At 32.7% G+C, this 18,415-nt stretch overlaps 1 protein-coding gene across 1 annotated transcript in view; it reads right to left on the bottom strand.

Annotated features, from left to right (window-relative positions):
• Positions 1 to 5,772: 5,772 nt before the first annotated feature.
• LRRIQ1 (leucine rich repeats and IQ motif containing 1) overlaps positions 5,773 to 18,415 on the bottom strand; it is a 183,096-nt gene continuing 170,453 nt past the window's right edge. Inside the window, exon 23 of the mRNA XM_034643664.1 lies at positions 5,773 to 6,407. Within this exon, the coding sequence (XP_034499555.1) occupies positions 6,265 to 6,407 (143 nt within the window). The 3' untranslated portion in view covers positions 5,773 to 6,264. The remainder of the gene's footprint in view (positions 6,408 to 18,415) is intronic.

The following is an 18,415-nucleotide window of genomic DNA, read 5'->3' as shown; positions in this document are numbered from 1 at the left end:
AAAGTTTCTTGTTAATCAAAAAATGAATAAAGATTAAGAAAGAAATAAAATCAAGGGATGGTTATGCTTTTCTTTGTCTCCCTAGAGAGACAATGAGCCAATATTCCCCTTTGAAGGGGAGGGGATGGGAAGTGGAGAAATGTGAGAGAATGGAGCACGTGCAGCAGTCTAGCCAATTACCTGGCATCCACGGTGGGACCTGATATTGGAAACATTTTATGGGTCCATTTTGGAGTAGAGAGCACTGCCTACAGAGTTCTGGTGCTGGCATTTTAGCCTATCTTCTAGAAATATATGTTTTACTTGTCCATGTGAAAAAGTAAACTACATGCTATTAGAAATGTATGCCTTTTATATTTCCAAAGTATTCTGTTTACTTTCAAAGGAGAATGCTCAATATGTATGTGGTTTTTTTTAATATGTAATTGAAACATTGAATTCTACTGCCATTTTGAGGCAAATTTAGAGAAGCCAGTTTTAAAGATCTTTTAAAAATATTTTCCATCATTTCATAGAAATACTTGCTAAATAAGATATGCAGAATTGATCCAGTTTTTGGCCTAATTTTGGAAGATGGGTCTGGAAAGATTTTCTTTGCCAAGTCATCATTTATTGAGTACTTATGATAGCCAAGGTACTGAGCCAGGGGCTTCTCATATACTTTGTCACCTGACCTCATAGCATCCTAGGAGTTATAAGCCTAATCTAATGGTAAGCAAGGAGGCTCATAGAGTTTGCTATTTGTCTAAGATGACATATCAGAGTGAGGATTAGAACAAAGGACAGATTCGGCTCAGGTCATGACCCCAGGGTCCTGGGATCCAGTCCACATCATTGGTCTCCCTGCTCAGTGGGGAGTCTGCCCCTATCTCTCTCTTTGCCCTTCCCCAGGCTTATACTCTCTCTGGTTCACTTTCTGTCTCAAAAAAATAAATAAAATCTTAAAAAAAAAAGAACATAGGACAGATTACAAAAATATATGTTCTCTTCACTGTCTTCCATATGCCTCATTCCAAAACATGCACTGCGCAGAACAAAATTGCTGTGATTTCTTACTTTCTTCTATGTATTATATTGAGTTATTCTATGCATTGGACTCATTCCAAAGTTAATAGAAAGTCCATCATGGCTACACAAAATCTGAATGATTCAGAGAGAGATGAGAAATAGATCTACCCTTACTATGTCTATGATACACCAGTCAGAAATCATCTTATTTTTATATCATTTTATTTTTCCCAAAACATGCAATTTTAGGGGGTAAGATAGTTGAAGCTTTTTTTCCCCTGTAAGATAATGTCCTTATAATTCTATTTGATAAAAGAAATGTATTGGAGATATTGGGTTAAATAAAATACATTAATTTTATCAAATTTTTTTTTACATTTATAATGTGGCTGCCAGAAAATTTGAAATTACATATGTGGCTCACATTATATTTGTACTGTACAATGTTGATCTAGAACAATTCTATGAGGGTCATAAAATGGGTTTGAAGTTTCTATTACTGCTTTTGCAAGAGAAAATTATTTTTTAGGAAATTCCAATGACATTAAAAAAAAAAGTTTTAGATTTACTCACCTGGTTACCCCTGATAAACACATACAGACTTGAAGTAGTTTCTCACCTTTGCCTTTGCACTGGAAAAGGGGTTATACCAATACCTAAAATGTAAGGATGCTATGAAGATTACACTCAGTCATGGTAAAAATAAACCTTGAAATAAAAAGGAAAACTTCACTGGTTGTAATATAATTGAATAGTTCACTTTTCTCAAAAGTTCCCCAGAAAGGATTTCCTGTAGCACCTTGGCTAGCTACTGTCTGAAGGCAAAGATGACAGACAAGGACCGGAGAAGCCCTTACTCTGAGCTCCCAGTGTAGAGCAGACCTTACCAGTTGTGGCATTCTTTCCTGCTGCTCTGTGTTCCCTGAGCTTGAGGGTCCTCGTGATCCCTTCTGCAGGTGGCTGTTCCAGATCTCCTAGAGGGGGCTCTCGCTCTAAAGTGCTGGTAGGGGTATGTCATAAACGAAAAGTCATGTGAAATGTTTCACTTCAGTTTTGACTTGGGTAAGATTCTGGCTCCTAGGAACAGTAGGTGAATGGCATAATATTTGGAGGGGAAGGAAAAATGGTGGTCAGGCAGGACCACATAAAGCACATGTTGATTATACGCTTTTTAGAAGTTAGAAACACTCTACGTCCTGTTTTCAAATGTATCATATTCATTTATGCAACTGTTAGTGGTTTTCATGTTTTCTGTATTAGATTAAAACTGGATTTATAATACAGTAGGATGCCAAATATAATACTGTTCCCATTAAAAGACCCTATTTATGTCACAGTTCAAATCATGCCTTTGAAAATTAACAGCTATACATATGTAAAGCCTGAGATAACATAGACCACAAGGTGAGTGCTAATTCTGTTTCTTGCCCCCTGTAACATAAAAGACTTTGACTTGACTTTATAAGATGGTCTCTTATCAAAAACAAATAAAAACAAAATGAACTATATATCACATATACGTGAATTATAATGGAATCAAATTCAATTTTACTATCTTAAAGTCTAGAACCACAAGTGAGGGTATTTTTCCTTTTTATTTCATAATATTCACTATGTTTAGCAGAATCAAAGTTTCCTTTTCTTACAAACTAGAATTTTTGTGCCCTGCTTTCTGAGGTCACTATCTTTTATCTACTATCTCACCAATTATTTTCTGCCTCAATAACACCCTACCTAAGTTATCTCAGAGACTAGCCTTCATATCAGTTCTATCCATTAGAAATATAATGTCTAATACATATGTAATTTCAAATTTTTCTAGTACTTACATCTTAAAAAATAAAAAAGAAATTATTTCAATAATACATTTAATTTAAGCCAAAATACTGTTATTTTAACACAATCAATATAAAATTATTGGGCAATTTTGCATTCTCTTTTCATATTAAATGCATGAAATCTGCATTTTATATTTACATCATCTCTCAATTCAGACTAACCGCATTAAAAGTACTAGGTAGCTACATGTGGCTAGTGGCTGTGGCTAATGTTCTAGACAACATAGGCCTAGATTACAGTTCTTTAGCTTCTGGAAAGAGGCTTTCTCTGAATATCACAACCATCAATGACAAAAACAGCTGCATCCAGGTAAGCAAAGATGTCATGGTAGATAATGGATTTCATTCTGTATGGAAAAAGACAGAATTACCTCTCTCATTAGTGATGAGTTAGAAATTAGCCCTGACAACCATTTTTCCAAAGAATGAGTAGGGGTCTTCTTCCCCTAAGTTAAAGAATATTCACTGGATAACTCACTTTCTCCCAGTAGAGTCATGAAAACCATAAATTCAGATGGCGAATTATTTTCTGGATCTTAAAGATGATAGAAGCTGCATTTGGTAGAAAATAGGATAATAAAGGAAATAATAAGGGGAGACTGTAGCAACTTTTTTTTTTTCAAAAGAATAAGCAAAACTGTTTCTCTTTTCTAAGAAAATTATAGTTACTTTGATAATAGCACACTCCCAGTAAAATACTATTAAAATATACCCTGCATGTTTAATTTTATTAGTCTGAGCTTTGGCTCAATGTTACCCAGATTTTGAGAAAAATGAACGAATATGAGTAAATTACAAGCAACCAAGAGAAAATTAGTTCAATAACAGCATAATCAAAACATGGAACATCCAACGCTGCTTATGCTAATGATGTGAGGATTTAAAATTAGACAGAGATCTCTTAAAACACTGCTATTTATTGTTCATTTGCAATTTTAATGTAAAAACCTTTTAATCCCTGGCTGTGCCTTCCAACTTATTCTTTCTGGTTAAAATGCATTATCCCTTGTTCTCTCCAAAAAGCACAATTCAAAACTAATTTCCAGGAATCTTGGTATAGTCTCCCTTTTGCCTTTAAGGCAGAGTGTTGCCTTTAACAGTGCTTTGGCTTCTGTTATACTATTCTGACTTTTCTGGTTTTTAATGTGGTGGTTGTACCTTTAATTAATTTATGAGCACAGTAAGAAATTAGGCTTTGGAATGCTTCTTAAAATACCTAATAAGCTCTCTTAATGCACAATGTGCACAAAGAATGATGTTGGCAAACTGGACCTTGGTAAGGTGATACCTCCATAAACCAATAGAGTTAACTCTCATATCAAGACATTCTGGAATCTCCAAACACTGCCCAACACTTCCACTAGCCTTTTTGTGATCAGGGATTCACTTTGTCATTCTCATTGGAAATGCTTGGTGATTGTGATAGCACTGGGGTGAGAGACAGGTAGGAAGGCAAGAACAGAATTGGGAAAGGTTCAGGAAAGACAAAATGTCATTTGGGGTTGTGCATTTGAATAGTAACATTGCCTGGGTCCATCACTATCAATCTAAAATTCAGTCAACTAAGTGACAATATAGGGCTCATATTTTTGCCTTCTCAAATCTTAAAGACAAATATTTGCCTTAATGTCTCCCCTCAAGGCAGCAGGAGAAAAAGTATCTCTTGGTTTGATTTATTTCAGGTTTTATTCAACTTTTAAAATTAAAAAAAAATTAAATTATTTTAAAAAATGTATTCAATTTTGAAATTTACCTTTTCTATGTTAAAAAACGCAAATAAACTAATGTAAAAAATGATGTTTGAACTCTGATTTTGTAAATGAACATTTTAAGGCCAGACACAATAAACAACACTACAAAGAATTTCCAAGTTAACACCATAATTAGGACACTATTTTATTGATATCTTCATCAATTATCACCTACAAATTTAAGAAGCGTCAGCACCCATCATCTGCCTCAGAATTAATACTATGAAACAATTACACAAATCACAGAATAAGGGAACTATAGACTAAATTATTTTTAGGCACTAAAACAGTTTAATCATAAACATCTCACTTCTCATACTAACCTTTCCATTTCATTGATTTGAGCATATGAACCATAAAACCCCATCAGTTTCAGCTCTGATGTGGTCTTCTCTTGCAGGGTTCACAATAAGTTGAGATAAAATATTTTCCATCATTACATTATGCTGGTCTGTGGATGCTCTTAGTAAAAGGATGACATAACAGCATGTTCATAAAGCAACTACACATGGAGCTTATGTTCTGAAGCTCAATTTCCAGGCCACAACATATGAATCTCTGTTTTCTTTGACTGCCAGCTCAAGGTTCATTAACATTTCTATCTCAATCAAGTTAAAAGAGATTTATAGGTTTGAAATGCAATAGAGCTCTAAAAGTCGATAGGGGGCACGAACTAAATAAATGCATCTCTAAACCTGCTTAGTCATTTTTAGACGAAATACTTCAATTCAGGGCAGGAAAAACAAAGGGAAAAAAACCTAAAGTTCAGTGGATCCTATTACACAGCAACACACTGGGAAATCACTGGAGAACTTAAGCTTGGTGAAAAAAGCTCCAGACTCAGGCAAGTAAAAATCCTAAGGCGCAGGAGAGGTAAATACAGTATTTTGCACATTGTATTTACTAAGACATCACAGAATATTAATCACAAAATAATAAGAACTTAACAAAACTGGTCTGTAACTTTAGAAAATAGATTAATATTACAAAATTTTAAGATGGAGCTTTGAAAAGATTTTTTAAATCAATTTTGAGGCGCTGTAACTAAAATTCAAATGATAGAATATATAACAATATAAATATTTAAATTGATATTTCATTTTAGTTTAAACAGAAAGCATATTTTCTTAACTCCATTTAAGATGACTTAACGTAAAAAAAAAAAGAAGGCCATTTTCATTGTCTAAGTATTTTGTGTATCAATTTATCTTTGAAATATCTAATGTTATAATCTGGTCAAATATAATTCATCAATGTGTTAATTATTCATTAATACTATTAACAGTGTCAATAAATTATAGTTTTATTCTCTTACAGTATATGTATGGTATTACAACTTATTACTGGTAACAAAAACCATCTTTAACACACATGTCATAAAATCTTTAAACAAAAGAAGAAATTGGATATGCAAATTCCATTCAAATATTTTTAAGAATTAATTCTGGAGGCCATTCCTCATAAACAAAGGAACAATAGCAAAACTGTATTTTACAGATGGGAAATCAGATAACCCCATCAGCAAACAAAATTGTGGAATATGTATAATAATACAAATTAAATACAGTACTCTAAAACCTTGTATTCAATTGGTAACATGACCAGATATCCATAGATCTCTTGAGAAAACTGTGTGCCATATGTTTTGAATGCTGAAGCTTGAAGAATTAGTTTGAAGTTTTCACCTTCTTTTTGCCACTTCCCCATCCACCACTGAGTTGTACAGGATTGTCACGGAATGATATACGTTCTTTCTTAGAAGGTCCTGTATTTGCTATCATTGGTGCAAATATTCCCTTAATTGAAAAACCTAGACAGTGATATTAAAAGGACCCATCACTTAACTTGATCAAAGTAGAATCATATTTTAAAGTAAGAAATATATTTGTCAACAACACACATTCTAGAACTATATGATCTTTGAATTTATAAAAAAGCATATTGAATTACCTTTTCGTTTGCAAAATAATCAAAGTTTGGTATAAAGTACATTTACATTTTGTTCAAATAAAAGGAAGTGATTGAAAAAATTAAATAGATATGTTTTCTTCTATCTACAAATCAAGACTGGTATCTCAAGACTGAGATTATAATATCTTTCTACTTTTTAGATATCTAAATTTGTTTACATTTTCATAGTTTAAATTTTTATCACTGTCTTTTCATAAATGAGTATGTTATGATTAGTTTTAGAAATAGTTCTTCTGAATTAAGGACTTCTTCAGAAAAAAAAGATTTCCTGGCAAAACAGAAAACATATTAGATCTAGAATCTAAAGAAATTTATGGGTTCTAATCTGAGGCTGCATAAAACCTAGCTTTGTGACTCCGGACAGGTTACAACCTTTCTAAGCCTTAGTTTTATAAATGAGGGAAACAATCTGTGTGTTGCAGGGTTATTGTGAAGGGTACTGCTTTTCTGATTATATTGCAATGGTGGTAACACCTATGAGAGTGCTTTGTAAACAGGTGCTATAAAATGGAAGAAATCATTATGGTCAACAATTTAGAACTTATCCAGAAAAAAAGTACCAAAAATTGTTAGAGGCTAAAAATAAATAGTAGTTGAAAGAATGGGATGGTAGATTAGGAATGTTTTACTCAGCAAGATCCCAAGATGCCATATCAAAAATACTATTAAAGAATTATGATCATCTGCTTTAAATCTCCTGAGGATTAAGCAAGCACAGGGATGGATCTGTGGGGAAAGGGTCTGAAAAGCAGCAGAGTGAGGAATTCCAGAGCTCCTTTAGTACTGGCTTGAGGCAAAGTTTCAAACCACATGACTCTCCATTGTGATGCTATTGTCCTTTAAATAAGTTTAGGAAGGGAAATATTTAATTTTTTACAAAAAAATTAATGCTTCTCCAACTAAAACTTAAAATATTTAAAAAATATGTCTAAATAGAAAGGTTAGGAAACATTAGACCTTTTGTGGAAATTTGCCTTAATTTCAAACATGGTGCAGCATGATGGTTAATATTGATTGTAAAACCCATTTTATATTTAAAAGCTCTTTTAAAAGAGTACTGATTTTTGGATTTTTATACTAAAACTGTGATTAGGAAAACAAATTCAAAGTAGTTAATGAACCTCTGTAAAGGTAGCATATTTTACTTTTAGTCTACAAAAAGAATACTAGTGAAAGGCAGGAAAAGAAGCTATTAAGAGGGGGTATGCTAGACAGAGAGAGTAATATCTATTGATACAGGCTCAAGAGTGTAATGGAGTTAGAGACAGAACATGGCTCAGGAGTTTAGAGACCTTCACAGCTGGTACTCAAAGGCAGACAGAGGGAAGAAAACTATGCTAGGTAATTACCGTTGGCTTCCAAGTGCCGGCCAGAGTTAGCCTGCATGAAGCTACTTCCTTAAATCAGTCAGTAGTCCTTTGCAAAACTGCATGAACTCTCTCAAGCAACAGGAATATTACTAATGCAGAAAAGCAAGAATTTCCATTTTTTTAAAAAGAATTTCCTAATGATAAAATAGTGGCCTAAAAAATGTAAGAAAGTATCCTAAAAACTTACCATCTTTCTACTTGCTAGTTACATATTGAAAATATATTTTTTTCCCAAATAGCAGAACAGAAAGTCTTCTTGGTCTATTTTGGAAAACAACAACAGTAACAGCAAACTCTCACCTTGCCCCAGCAGTAAACATTCTTTAATGAATAAACTCTTTCCTGGATAGCAAGTATGTATTTAGGAGAACACATAATTTGGGGAGAAAGCTGGGGCTGAAGGGGTGGGGTAGCAGAGAGGTCTGAGAACTGAAGAGCTACTGGGACACATTTAGAATTCAGATATATTTAAGACAAACACAGATTAATTTTAAAAAGAGTAAGCAGATTTCCATAAATGGCTGACAAATGTTTTCTTCCAACAGAGAAAGCTAAATCAAGTTCCTTGCAAGCACTAATCAAGGTAATATGTACAAGTAAGTATGTATTTTAAAATATAATCCAATAATATAGTTCATTATTGGTTAATACTGTCTATGAAAGTAACTTAATTGTATAAAGATGTATTACTTAATGCCTTTACTCTTCATATAAGCTTTTTATCAAAGTTGACAAATAATATGTAGGGAGGGAGACACTTTCTGTACAAAGTACTGAAATATTTATAATTTCATAGACTTCTAAAATAATTATTTCAAAATGAAATAAATTGAACTGCATTAAAACATGGCTTTTCTTTAGCCCAAAATTCATTCTTAACAGTGTTTCTGTATTCTAAAGGATTTTTCTATTGACTACAAATTTACTGTATGGTACAATTTTTCTCCCTAATATTGTTCTGTTGTCTTTGTTATTTTGAAGCTGTTGATGAATCTTCAAGTCTTTTTGTACTCACCCACAATGTAACCCTATATTTAGAGGGCAGTTTGTAAATTTTTCATTGTTTAGTGTACCCCCTTCAGCAAATAATTTATCACACACATATTGTGTGATATTTTTAAACACCTTTATAATAATTTTAAAGTATATTTTCGGTGGAATGAAAATGCTGTAGGAAATTAGTCTTTAAAATTACATACATACTTATGTATACATATAGTTTTTAAAAATACATTTTTGATGTGATTAAAAGCTTGCATTTTATTGTTTTGATATTTGTAAATAAATAATTTGGGCAGTAATCAATATAGCTTATTCTCTCATTGCATTTAGTGAGAGTCTTTTTGTTGTCAAATTCTTGAACCACCAGATACATGGAACATAAATCAGGGAGTAAAACAACACAACTATAAAGGAACCACATATTGGCTATATAAAGCTATTACTTCGTCCTGTAACTACTCTAGAAATGGAAAAAAGAAAATAAAGAAGCAATTTAATACAGTCGATGTATAATCATTCTAAAATTACTTACCTCCATGAAAATACAATAGCGAGAGAATCTTGCCTCAAAAAATTAGAGCTAGACCTACTGATGGGCTCCTGGAATAAAAAAAATTATGACTAAAGGACCTTGAACAGTTTTTGTCTCTTTCCTGCGACATTATTGTTATAGATTTTATGTTTCTTTAACAAAGGTCTGCTGTATATTTGCAGGTGATCATACAAATTAACCAATCTGTTTCTTACATATATGCTGAAAGTATGTCTTGATAAGTATGCTCTATCTTCCATTAAGTCACTTCTTTGCCACATAATCTGTGTTCTGCTAAAGATTTGTTCTGGTCCTTTAAAAAAATTTTTTGGTTAAATCCTTGGTTCTTTAACAAATGTCAAGGTCTATATATGCTGTGTTTTGATAAGTAATTTAATATGTAAAATGCTTTGAATGACTCTCCTGGTATGTATAAAAAAAACTTCGTTAAACCGGTCAAAATAGAAATTTCATGATGTATGGTAATACGTCATTGGATTTTAATCGATACACCCAACACTATGTGTCTGGATAGAGAAATCCTTTCAAAGTCCTTCCCATATTGTATTGCTTAACACCAGATACAGCACAAGTAAAGCATGGAGAAAAAAAAATTCAACATTTTAATGAAAGTGACCAGAACAAATTTTTAGCAGCAAAGCGTTTACATCAATTTAAGTGCTGTGAATGAGTTACACTGGGTAAGCTTGAGGCTGAGGTAGTTATTACAGTGTTCAAATAACAGTTGCTTTTTAAGGTCATTGCTATGTGCAACCTTGAATTATAATGATCATTTACAGTGAACTTCAGTTAGGTAGTTTAAAATCGAACACTGAGAATGAAAACAAGACGGATAACAGGTTGTCTATATCATATTCAGATTTCCTCAATAAATCACGGTGATTTTGCTTGTTTCTCAAATTGTTTTCAAGCTTTTCCAGTGACTAGAAGTTTTCTCTATAGCTTATAAAATATTAATAAAATTTCTGTTTCTCAATATTTCAGTTGGACAATGACATTTACAATTAGTCATCTTACCCAATATTTAAGAGACGTACGACTAAGAAAATCAGTTAGGTTTGGTACATTTGATAGAAAATATCCTCAGTATTTGTTATTGTTGGTAAAAATCATGATGTCTATTATTTCTAAATCAGACACATATAATTTGCCTTGGCTACATATATTTATCTGAAAAACAGTTCCTAATGAGCATAAAATCTAATACATACCAAATAGAGTGAGGAATCTTATTTTGATAGATATTATATAGATTTTTACTTTTGTATTTTGCCTATTTCTTGATCTTTTATAATAGCTTCAAATTTGATCTAGAAGTTTGAAGGCCCCCTTATTGTACACACTGTTTGCCAGGTTTTACTATCTGTAACACACTATTGTGTTGATTTCTTCTTGAAAATACCTTGTGGTATTCAAATTTGAATCTAGAAGTTTTAAGGCCCTTCAAATTTGATCTAGAAGTTTTAAGGCCCCCTTATTGTACACACTGTTTGCCAGGTTTTACTATCTGTAACACACTATTGTGTTGATTTCTTCTTGAAAATACCTTGTGGTATTCAAATTTGAATCTAGAAGTTTTAAGGCCCTTCAAATTTGATCTAGAAGTTTTAAGGCCCCCTTATTGTACACACTGTTTGCCAGGTTTTACTATCTGTAACACACTATTGTGTTGATTTCTTCTTGAAAATACCTTGTGGCTGTCTCTGCACAAAGATGGCTAAAATGTGGTGCTAAAAATATTGTCTTATTTCTATAAATTCTGTGGTTCTCATACTAATATTGTTCAATATTATTATTTGTTTTTCTAGGGGAATGTTTTTGAGTGATTTATTTCAGTTGTAAAATACAAATAGGTTTTTTTTTTTTTTTCAGAACTAGGCTTGCTTTCTATCATATGGCCCTTAGATTAACTAAAACTCTTCTTTCCATTGTTAACTATTCTATATTACTTTGATTATTGCAATTTTCTGGATTCCTACTCGATACTTATTGAGTGTTTAAATTTCTAAATTGACTAGGAAATAAAAATTGTAACTACCCAGCTATCCATTTTCTACTGAACACTGTCACTTCTAAAAATCAGATCATATGTCCCTTTACTCTTATCACCTCAGGTAAGGTCTATTACCAACTCCTTTAATCATTTTTTTTTATTGTTCTCTTCAGGACTCTATTCAATTTTATTATATTTACAACCAAGTGTCCATAACTGTTTGTAATTAAAGAACAATGGTATAATGATGCTAATAATTAAGAGTATCTTCTACCCTTAATTGATATGTATATCCCTTTGAAATAACCTAGTTCTTATATAACACTATTTTAATTTCTGATAATCTTGTCTTACCTCTCACTTTCCCATGTTAATTAATTTAGCCAAAGTAAACTTTTAGCAAAAACATGCATTTTAAGTAAATCTTCAAATGTTTATCATTAAGCAGTTATCCTTTGGAATTTAAACATTTAAAACACAAATTAGATTTTTGAGATCACTTGGGGTCTTTGAAAGCTTTAATTTAAAATCTTCCTTTTAGGGGTGCCCTGGGTGGCTCAGCCATTAAGCGTCTGCCTTCCGCTCAGGGCATGATCCCAGGGTCCTGGGATCGAGCCCTGCATTGAGCCCTGCATCGGGCTCCCTGCTCGGCAGGAAGACTGCTACTCCCTCTCATACTCCCCTTGCTTGTGTTACCTCTCTCGCTGTCTCTCTCTGTCAAATAAATAAAGAAAAATAAAATAGAATAAAATAAAATCTTCCTTGTAGGGGTGCCTGAGTGGCTCAGATGGTTAAGCATCCGACTCTTGATTTTGGCTTAGGTCATGATATCAGGGTTGTGAGTTCAAGGTCCACCTAGGGCTTGGCACTCACTGGGGAGTCTGCTTGGATTCTCTCCCTCCACCATGCCCCCCCCCAGCTCTCTCTCTCTAAAATAAATAAATAAATCTTAAAATCATCCTTTTATTTACATATTCATTCAACATGTATTTATTTAGTGCCTATTTTATAACAGGCACTGTTCTATTCTGCCTTGCAGTGGACCTTCCCCGTCAATTTTCTTCCATGTGCCAAATAATATTAGTAACTATCACACTGTAGTTGCTTTCCATTTTACTCTATTCTAATAATTCCATCTTCACAGTCCTCATATGGAACTTGTATAAAACAAATACTTATTTCCACATTCCCAGATAGTGAAGACTTGTGGATAGATTTCCCAAAAACTTTTCATGGAAACTTTCATTATCCCTTTTCATGCTTATTAGTTCTTAGCAGGGAGACATTTGGCAACAATAAACAAGACTAGCCTGAGGATTTATTATATTATTGCACTTCAGTTTCATTCATTTGACAAATGCATTTCACATTTGACCATACCCATTTATTTACTCACCACATTAGCTAGTGTAAGAAATTGGTTTGAAAGCAACGACAACCCCCCCCAAATTCGGAGTATAGCCATTTGTTTTAAAAAAGGAAATGAACATGAAGGAAAGGCATAAGAACTAGAATACTACAGTTAGAAACATGATGCTTTAATCTAATATCAATAGAGCATTCATGAATTCTGTCCTCAAAAATATTAAAAATGTCTGTTTTTTTGTTTTATTTTTAACAAAGAATAAATGTAGTTGCCATATGTACAACTAGTTTTCTCACACAAGTACAGCTGAAATTTGTCATTCTCTGGATAATGTCAGCTGCTGGTGAAACTATGGTTTTAGATCTGTAAACACTGTTCTGTGATTACTAATAACTGTTACATTTAACTGTGTCTGGAATCATTGTTGTTTCATTAAATTGTCTTAGATCTTGGAAATAGGCAGTATCAAGTTGTTAAAAGACATTAAATCAACAGCTATTTATTATGTGCCTACTTTGTACTAGAATTGTAATACATATGTATTAGATGACTCCACCAACCATGTCAACATGCTCTTGGTATAATTAATTTTGATTATCTAGTTCTGGTTGTGGGAATATTTTAAGGTTAAAGTGTTAATGTTAATGTGTTTGATTAATTGTCAAAGTTCAGGAACAAAATAAAAGACCTAACAAATTCGTATTTTTAAAGCTTCTGCCAAAAAAATTGAGACCAAGAAGAGTCCAAGTTAATGGTTTAAGCAATAATAAAAAGAGCCTTAAAATTTACAAATTTACATTGTTAGAGACCAACTCTTCCTGAACAAAAATTTTAAAAAATTCTACATGATGTTGCTCTAGCTTTTTTATTGACATTTTACTATAAATCAAACACTTCAGATAAAAAAAAAGATGATAAGCAAAGCCAGATTTCATATATAGAACAAAAAAAGTTCAACTTGGTCATAATTGTTTATAAAGTTTTATCCTTACCCTCTTTTTATCTGGACAAAAATATAATATCTATATTGGATGGAAGTTTCAATCATTTAACTGGGAGATACGACAGTCAATTTTTAGTTCTTGTACAATGCGTTTTTGCAACAATCCGCATGGACAATGGTATCGTGGAATTATTTTATTAGAAGATTTTGTAGGTGGACACCACTTATACCATTTAGTATGGCAGTTAATTAAAAGTGCACATAGTTAACACCTCTTCATTATGCATTCAGCATCCACAAGATTTTTTGCTTAAGCACAGTTATATTACTTTTTACTCTCAGAACTATTACGAGTATTACAGGTTAGGGCTCATATTTTCTCATTGTCCATGTCCTCTTCAAATCTCTGTCATTGTCAGTTTACTCATAACTTGCCTGAAAATGTGATGTTGCGGGGATGTAAGAGTTCACTACCTCCCAGCCCCTTGCTCAGTACTTTATTTTCACCAACTCTTCCAATCCTCATTACAACTCCACAAGACACACATCACCCTCATTTTAAAGATGGGGAAACGGAGGTAATGCCGTTAAACTATTTGCCCAAAGGTGATAGTAACTGAGTTGAAACTCAGCTTCAAATGACTAAGATTTATTGTAAAGAAGATAGTATCGTGTTTAAGAGAAATAAAGTATGCCTCTGACATAACTGTACCATAAAGAAAATCATTAGGTAGCCAATGTAAGATGCGTATCTGTTTTTGGATGCCTTGGAATGGAAAGAACTGTCCATTACCTGGAAATAAGGCCTATGAAATTAAAAATGAATAAAAGGTATTAATGAAAAACAATACAATCTTCAATTTCTGTAAGTGAGGAAATATAAGAGAAAGATATTTCTATACGTGTATCCGTATCTATGCCCATCTATATTTTTATATGATTTCATAAACCCTAACATGATTTTTTAAATTTAAGAATTACCAAAAGTTTTTTTCAGACTTTCTTATTGTTTACTTATACCACTCTCTCTCTCTGTTTACTCCCCAAGGTCTTTGTAGATGAGTTGTTACCAGAATTTTTGAAGTTGTTCAAAGAATACTCCTGTATTTGAGTTGATTTTGGCTGTATTACATGAACACATGTTAATAAAGTAATATTAATGAGTAGTGTCTTCTTTGAATTTTGCAAAATTTGATATGGTATACTAGAGACTACATGTTTTTTCCAGATAGTATATGAAGAAAATATATCAGAATGATGTAACTAATCTAGATTTTTTTAAAGGCCGGGTATAAGTAAAACCAATATGCTAATCAGTGGGCAATTGAACAAAAACTCAACTTATTCTTTTTATGTATAGTTTCAGTTTATTATGAAAAATATGCAAATAGGTACATGATTAAATGTAACTTTTACTCATCTTTGACCACTCTGTGGCAGAAAATAAGTTACATGTAAAACATTTCTAGACATCCAATGAGAAAATCTACTGATTTGTAAATTTAAGTTATGCAATGTAAGGGACCAGTAGGAGGTAGCAGAACTATCAAAGAAGTCAGAATGCTAATTAGAGAAGAAGATGTGGTATAGACATACAATGGAATATTAGCCATCAAAAAGAATGAAATCTTGCCATTTGCAATGATGTGGATGGAGCTAGAGAGTCTTATGTTAAGTGAAATAAGTTAGTTGGAGAAAGACAAATACCATATGATTTTATTCATATGTGGAATTTAACCTCTACTTTTTAAAACATTTGTTATATTAAGTATAATTATAAGGTACAGAGGCTGACCTGCATTTTTAAAAAGTTTAGAATTTTGATATTTAATTGAATTTGAACTGAACTGAATTTGAAATTATCCTTATAAGTATAATCATACCTAATACATATTAAGTGCTCAATAAATGCTCACTGAATAAGACCACCACAAATAACTTCCAAGATACAATTCATTCAAAGTGAATATAAAATATTATTAATATTAACCTCATCTTCAAAAACAGAACCCTTAAGAAAAAAGAGAGACTGTCTCTCTTTCCTTCTAGTTTTGGCCCATAATATACTAGAGTTCTCTTTAAAACATACTTCCAAAGGGACTATAGCCCTGCATGAGAATAATCAGATTTAAAAGCAAGGTCACCTTTCACAAAGTCTTACAAATTGAAAAACTGAAATTTGTCTTAAAGAGGACAGTTGCCTAACATGTTATTCCTTCATTTTTCCCATCATAACATTTTACATTTGTAACATCATAGATTTTACTAATTAAGTACTTTCAGGATAACCTATTCATTAAATTACTTTGTAGCTGTATTTCTATACCTAGTTTCCTCTTTAGTGTCTTCAATATTAAATTTACAAACAACTTCTTTCTAAAAAGTAAATATCTAGCTGAGGATTAAGCTAAAGATCATTTCCAAGTACACCCTATGAAATGTTGACTGGGTTCTTATTAGGAAATTTTGCTTGTTTGTCTTTTCTCACATTAAAAAAATATATTAGGACATCAAGATACCCACTACTAAGTATTTATAGTAGAATATCTTTAAGCCAAATTTTTACAATAGGCATGTTGAGTTTCAGGATCACTTCTAGCTTTTTGAAATTCAACTTGATTTTATGAAATAGCTGTCATTTCTCATTGATGATGGGGTTCTTCTGATCTTTACTTGGAAAACATTTGAAAAAAAGGTTTATTTTTTTTTCCCATCTCAGTTGACTATAATTAGCTAAAGTAATTAGAGACAATTTGAAAACATTTGAAATCAGAGTCAGAAGTATTATGGTGTGGAGAAAATTTTCAGTTACAAACATGATTGTCATACTATAAAATATCAGAAATAATAGCTTCCATTGCTTTTTAATTGGGAAATTGTCACATACAAAGTTTTATCATTCTATTTCCAGGATCATGGAATTCTAAAGCTATCAGGACTCTTGGGTCTCCTTTATGTTTGTTTTTTCTTTTTCCATCTTTTTTACATGTGGGCAAAAATACATATTTATATATTTATCTAATTTTCCATGAAATCTTCTAAATGGACAAACCAAACCTGAAATATCTCATCCAAGCTCACGAAAATACAAGTGTAAGAAATGGGATTCAGATTCAATCTGGCCTACCCCAAATTTCTTTCCTTTGTTCCAGGCTGCCTTCTACCTACTAGATTTACAAAGGAGTTGTAAAGGACTTAACTAAGGTCACAAGCTGGTGAGGAGCCACGCTAGGATTAGAAATCTGTTTCCCAGTCTCTTAACACATACTCTTACCAATGCCACACTGTCTCTCACTGTGTTTAAAAATGCAACTGACATATTAATCATTTCTTACCTCTGGACTCCATAATTCCAATTTAGTGAGAGCTATGCTACACTTTATTAAAATCATTCCTGGGGCACCTGGGTGGCTCCATTGTTTAAGTGTCAGACTCTTGGTTTCTATTCAGGACATGATCTCACGGGTGGTAAGATCAAGCGCTATGTTGGGCTCTGCACTCAGCAGGGAGTCTGCTTGAAGATTCTCTCCCCCTGTCCCTCCCCCCACAGTCTCTCTCTCTCTCTCTCACACACACACAAATAAATAAATCTTTAAAAAAAAATAGTCACTCCTTAGTTAATTATTTTCCTTAGTTAATGATATAGTTTTATAGGCTGGAAGTAGCCTCTAAAACTTAGAAGAAAGAGAAAAGGAATGATGGAATGACATTCTCTTAACAATTTGAGGTCTTCTTACGCTTTTCCTCAATTCTTCTCAATTGAGAAATTTTTTTTGCAATTTTCCTCACCCAAGCATATCTTCTAGCCTAAGAGGCTGTGTGTAAAATAATACTAGGCCTTAATTTGGGCCAAGCTGTAACTCTTTAAAAGAGAAGAACAGTGAGTTCAATTTACTTTTGTAAAGATGTTTTATATATATATACATATATATATATACACACATATATATATACACATATATATACACATATATTTCACATAATTATATATATTTATACATATAAATATTTATCTATATTTGTATATATAAATAAATATTTATATATGAATCATATAATTTATATAATTCTTAAAATATACATAATTCATACACATATGCTATTCAGAGAGTAGTAATTTAGTACATGCATATGTCAATTATCAATTTACAAGCAATGAATACACCCTTCATTATATGTTTTGTGATAAAAGAATTTCTTTAAGCATTTCTCCTTTAAAGTAAGAAAAATGTTAAGCTTTCTCAATAGAGGGTGCTGAAGGGACACTGCTAGAAGAGGTTTTGCAATTTCTGGCACAGGTGGCCTTGTGGGTTCAGGACCTCTGATGCAGCCTGCCTGAGCCACAGTCCCAGAACAGGATTCGTCTGCACCCCCACAGCTTCAGCCTAGCAATAATCTGTGTGCTATCCTCTCCATACGAAAAACAGGGAAACCACCTTAAGCCTTATCAGTGCCCATTCTCACTGCATGCCTATGTTACCAATTGCTCATTACTTGCTCCCCCCCCGTCCCCCCCCACTCCAGATAATTGCCTATTGTTTGCCCAGTAACTCCAGACCAACTCTCGTCTGGCCAAACCAGGGAACCTGTCTGCTCTCTGGTGGCTGAACCACACCTTCT

This window comes from Ailuropoda melanoleuca, chromosome 15 (assembly GCF_002007445.2).
Source record: "Ailuropoda melanoleuca isolate Jingjing chromosome 15, ASM200744v2, whole genome shotgun sequence".
In the NCBI taxonomy this organism is placed as follows: Eukaryota; Metazoa; Chordata; class Mammalia; order Carnivora; family Ursidae; genus Ailuropoda; species Ailuropoda melanoleuca.
This window is presented reverse-complemented; position numbering and strand designations above follow the sequence as displayed.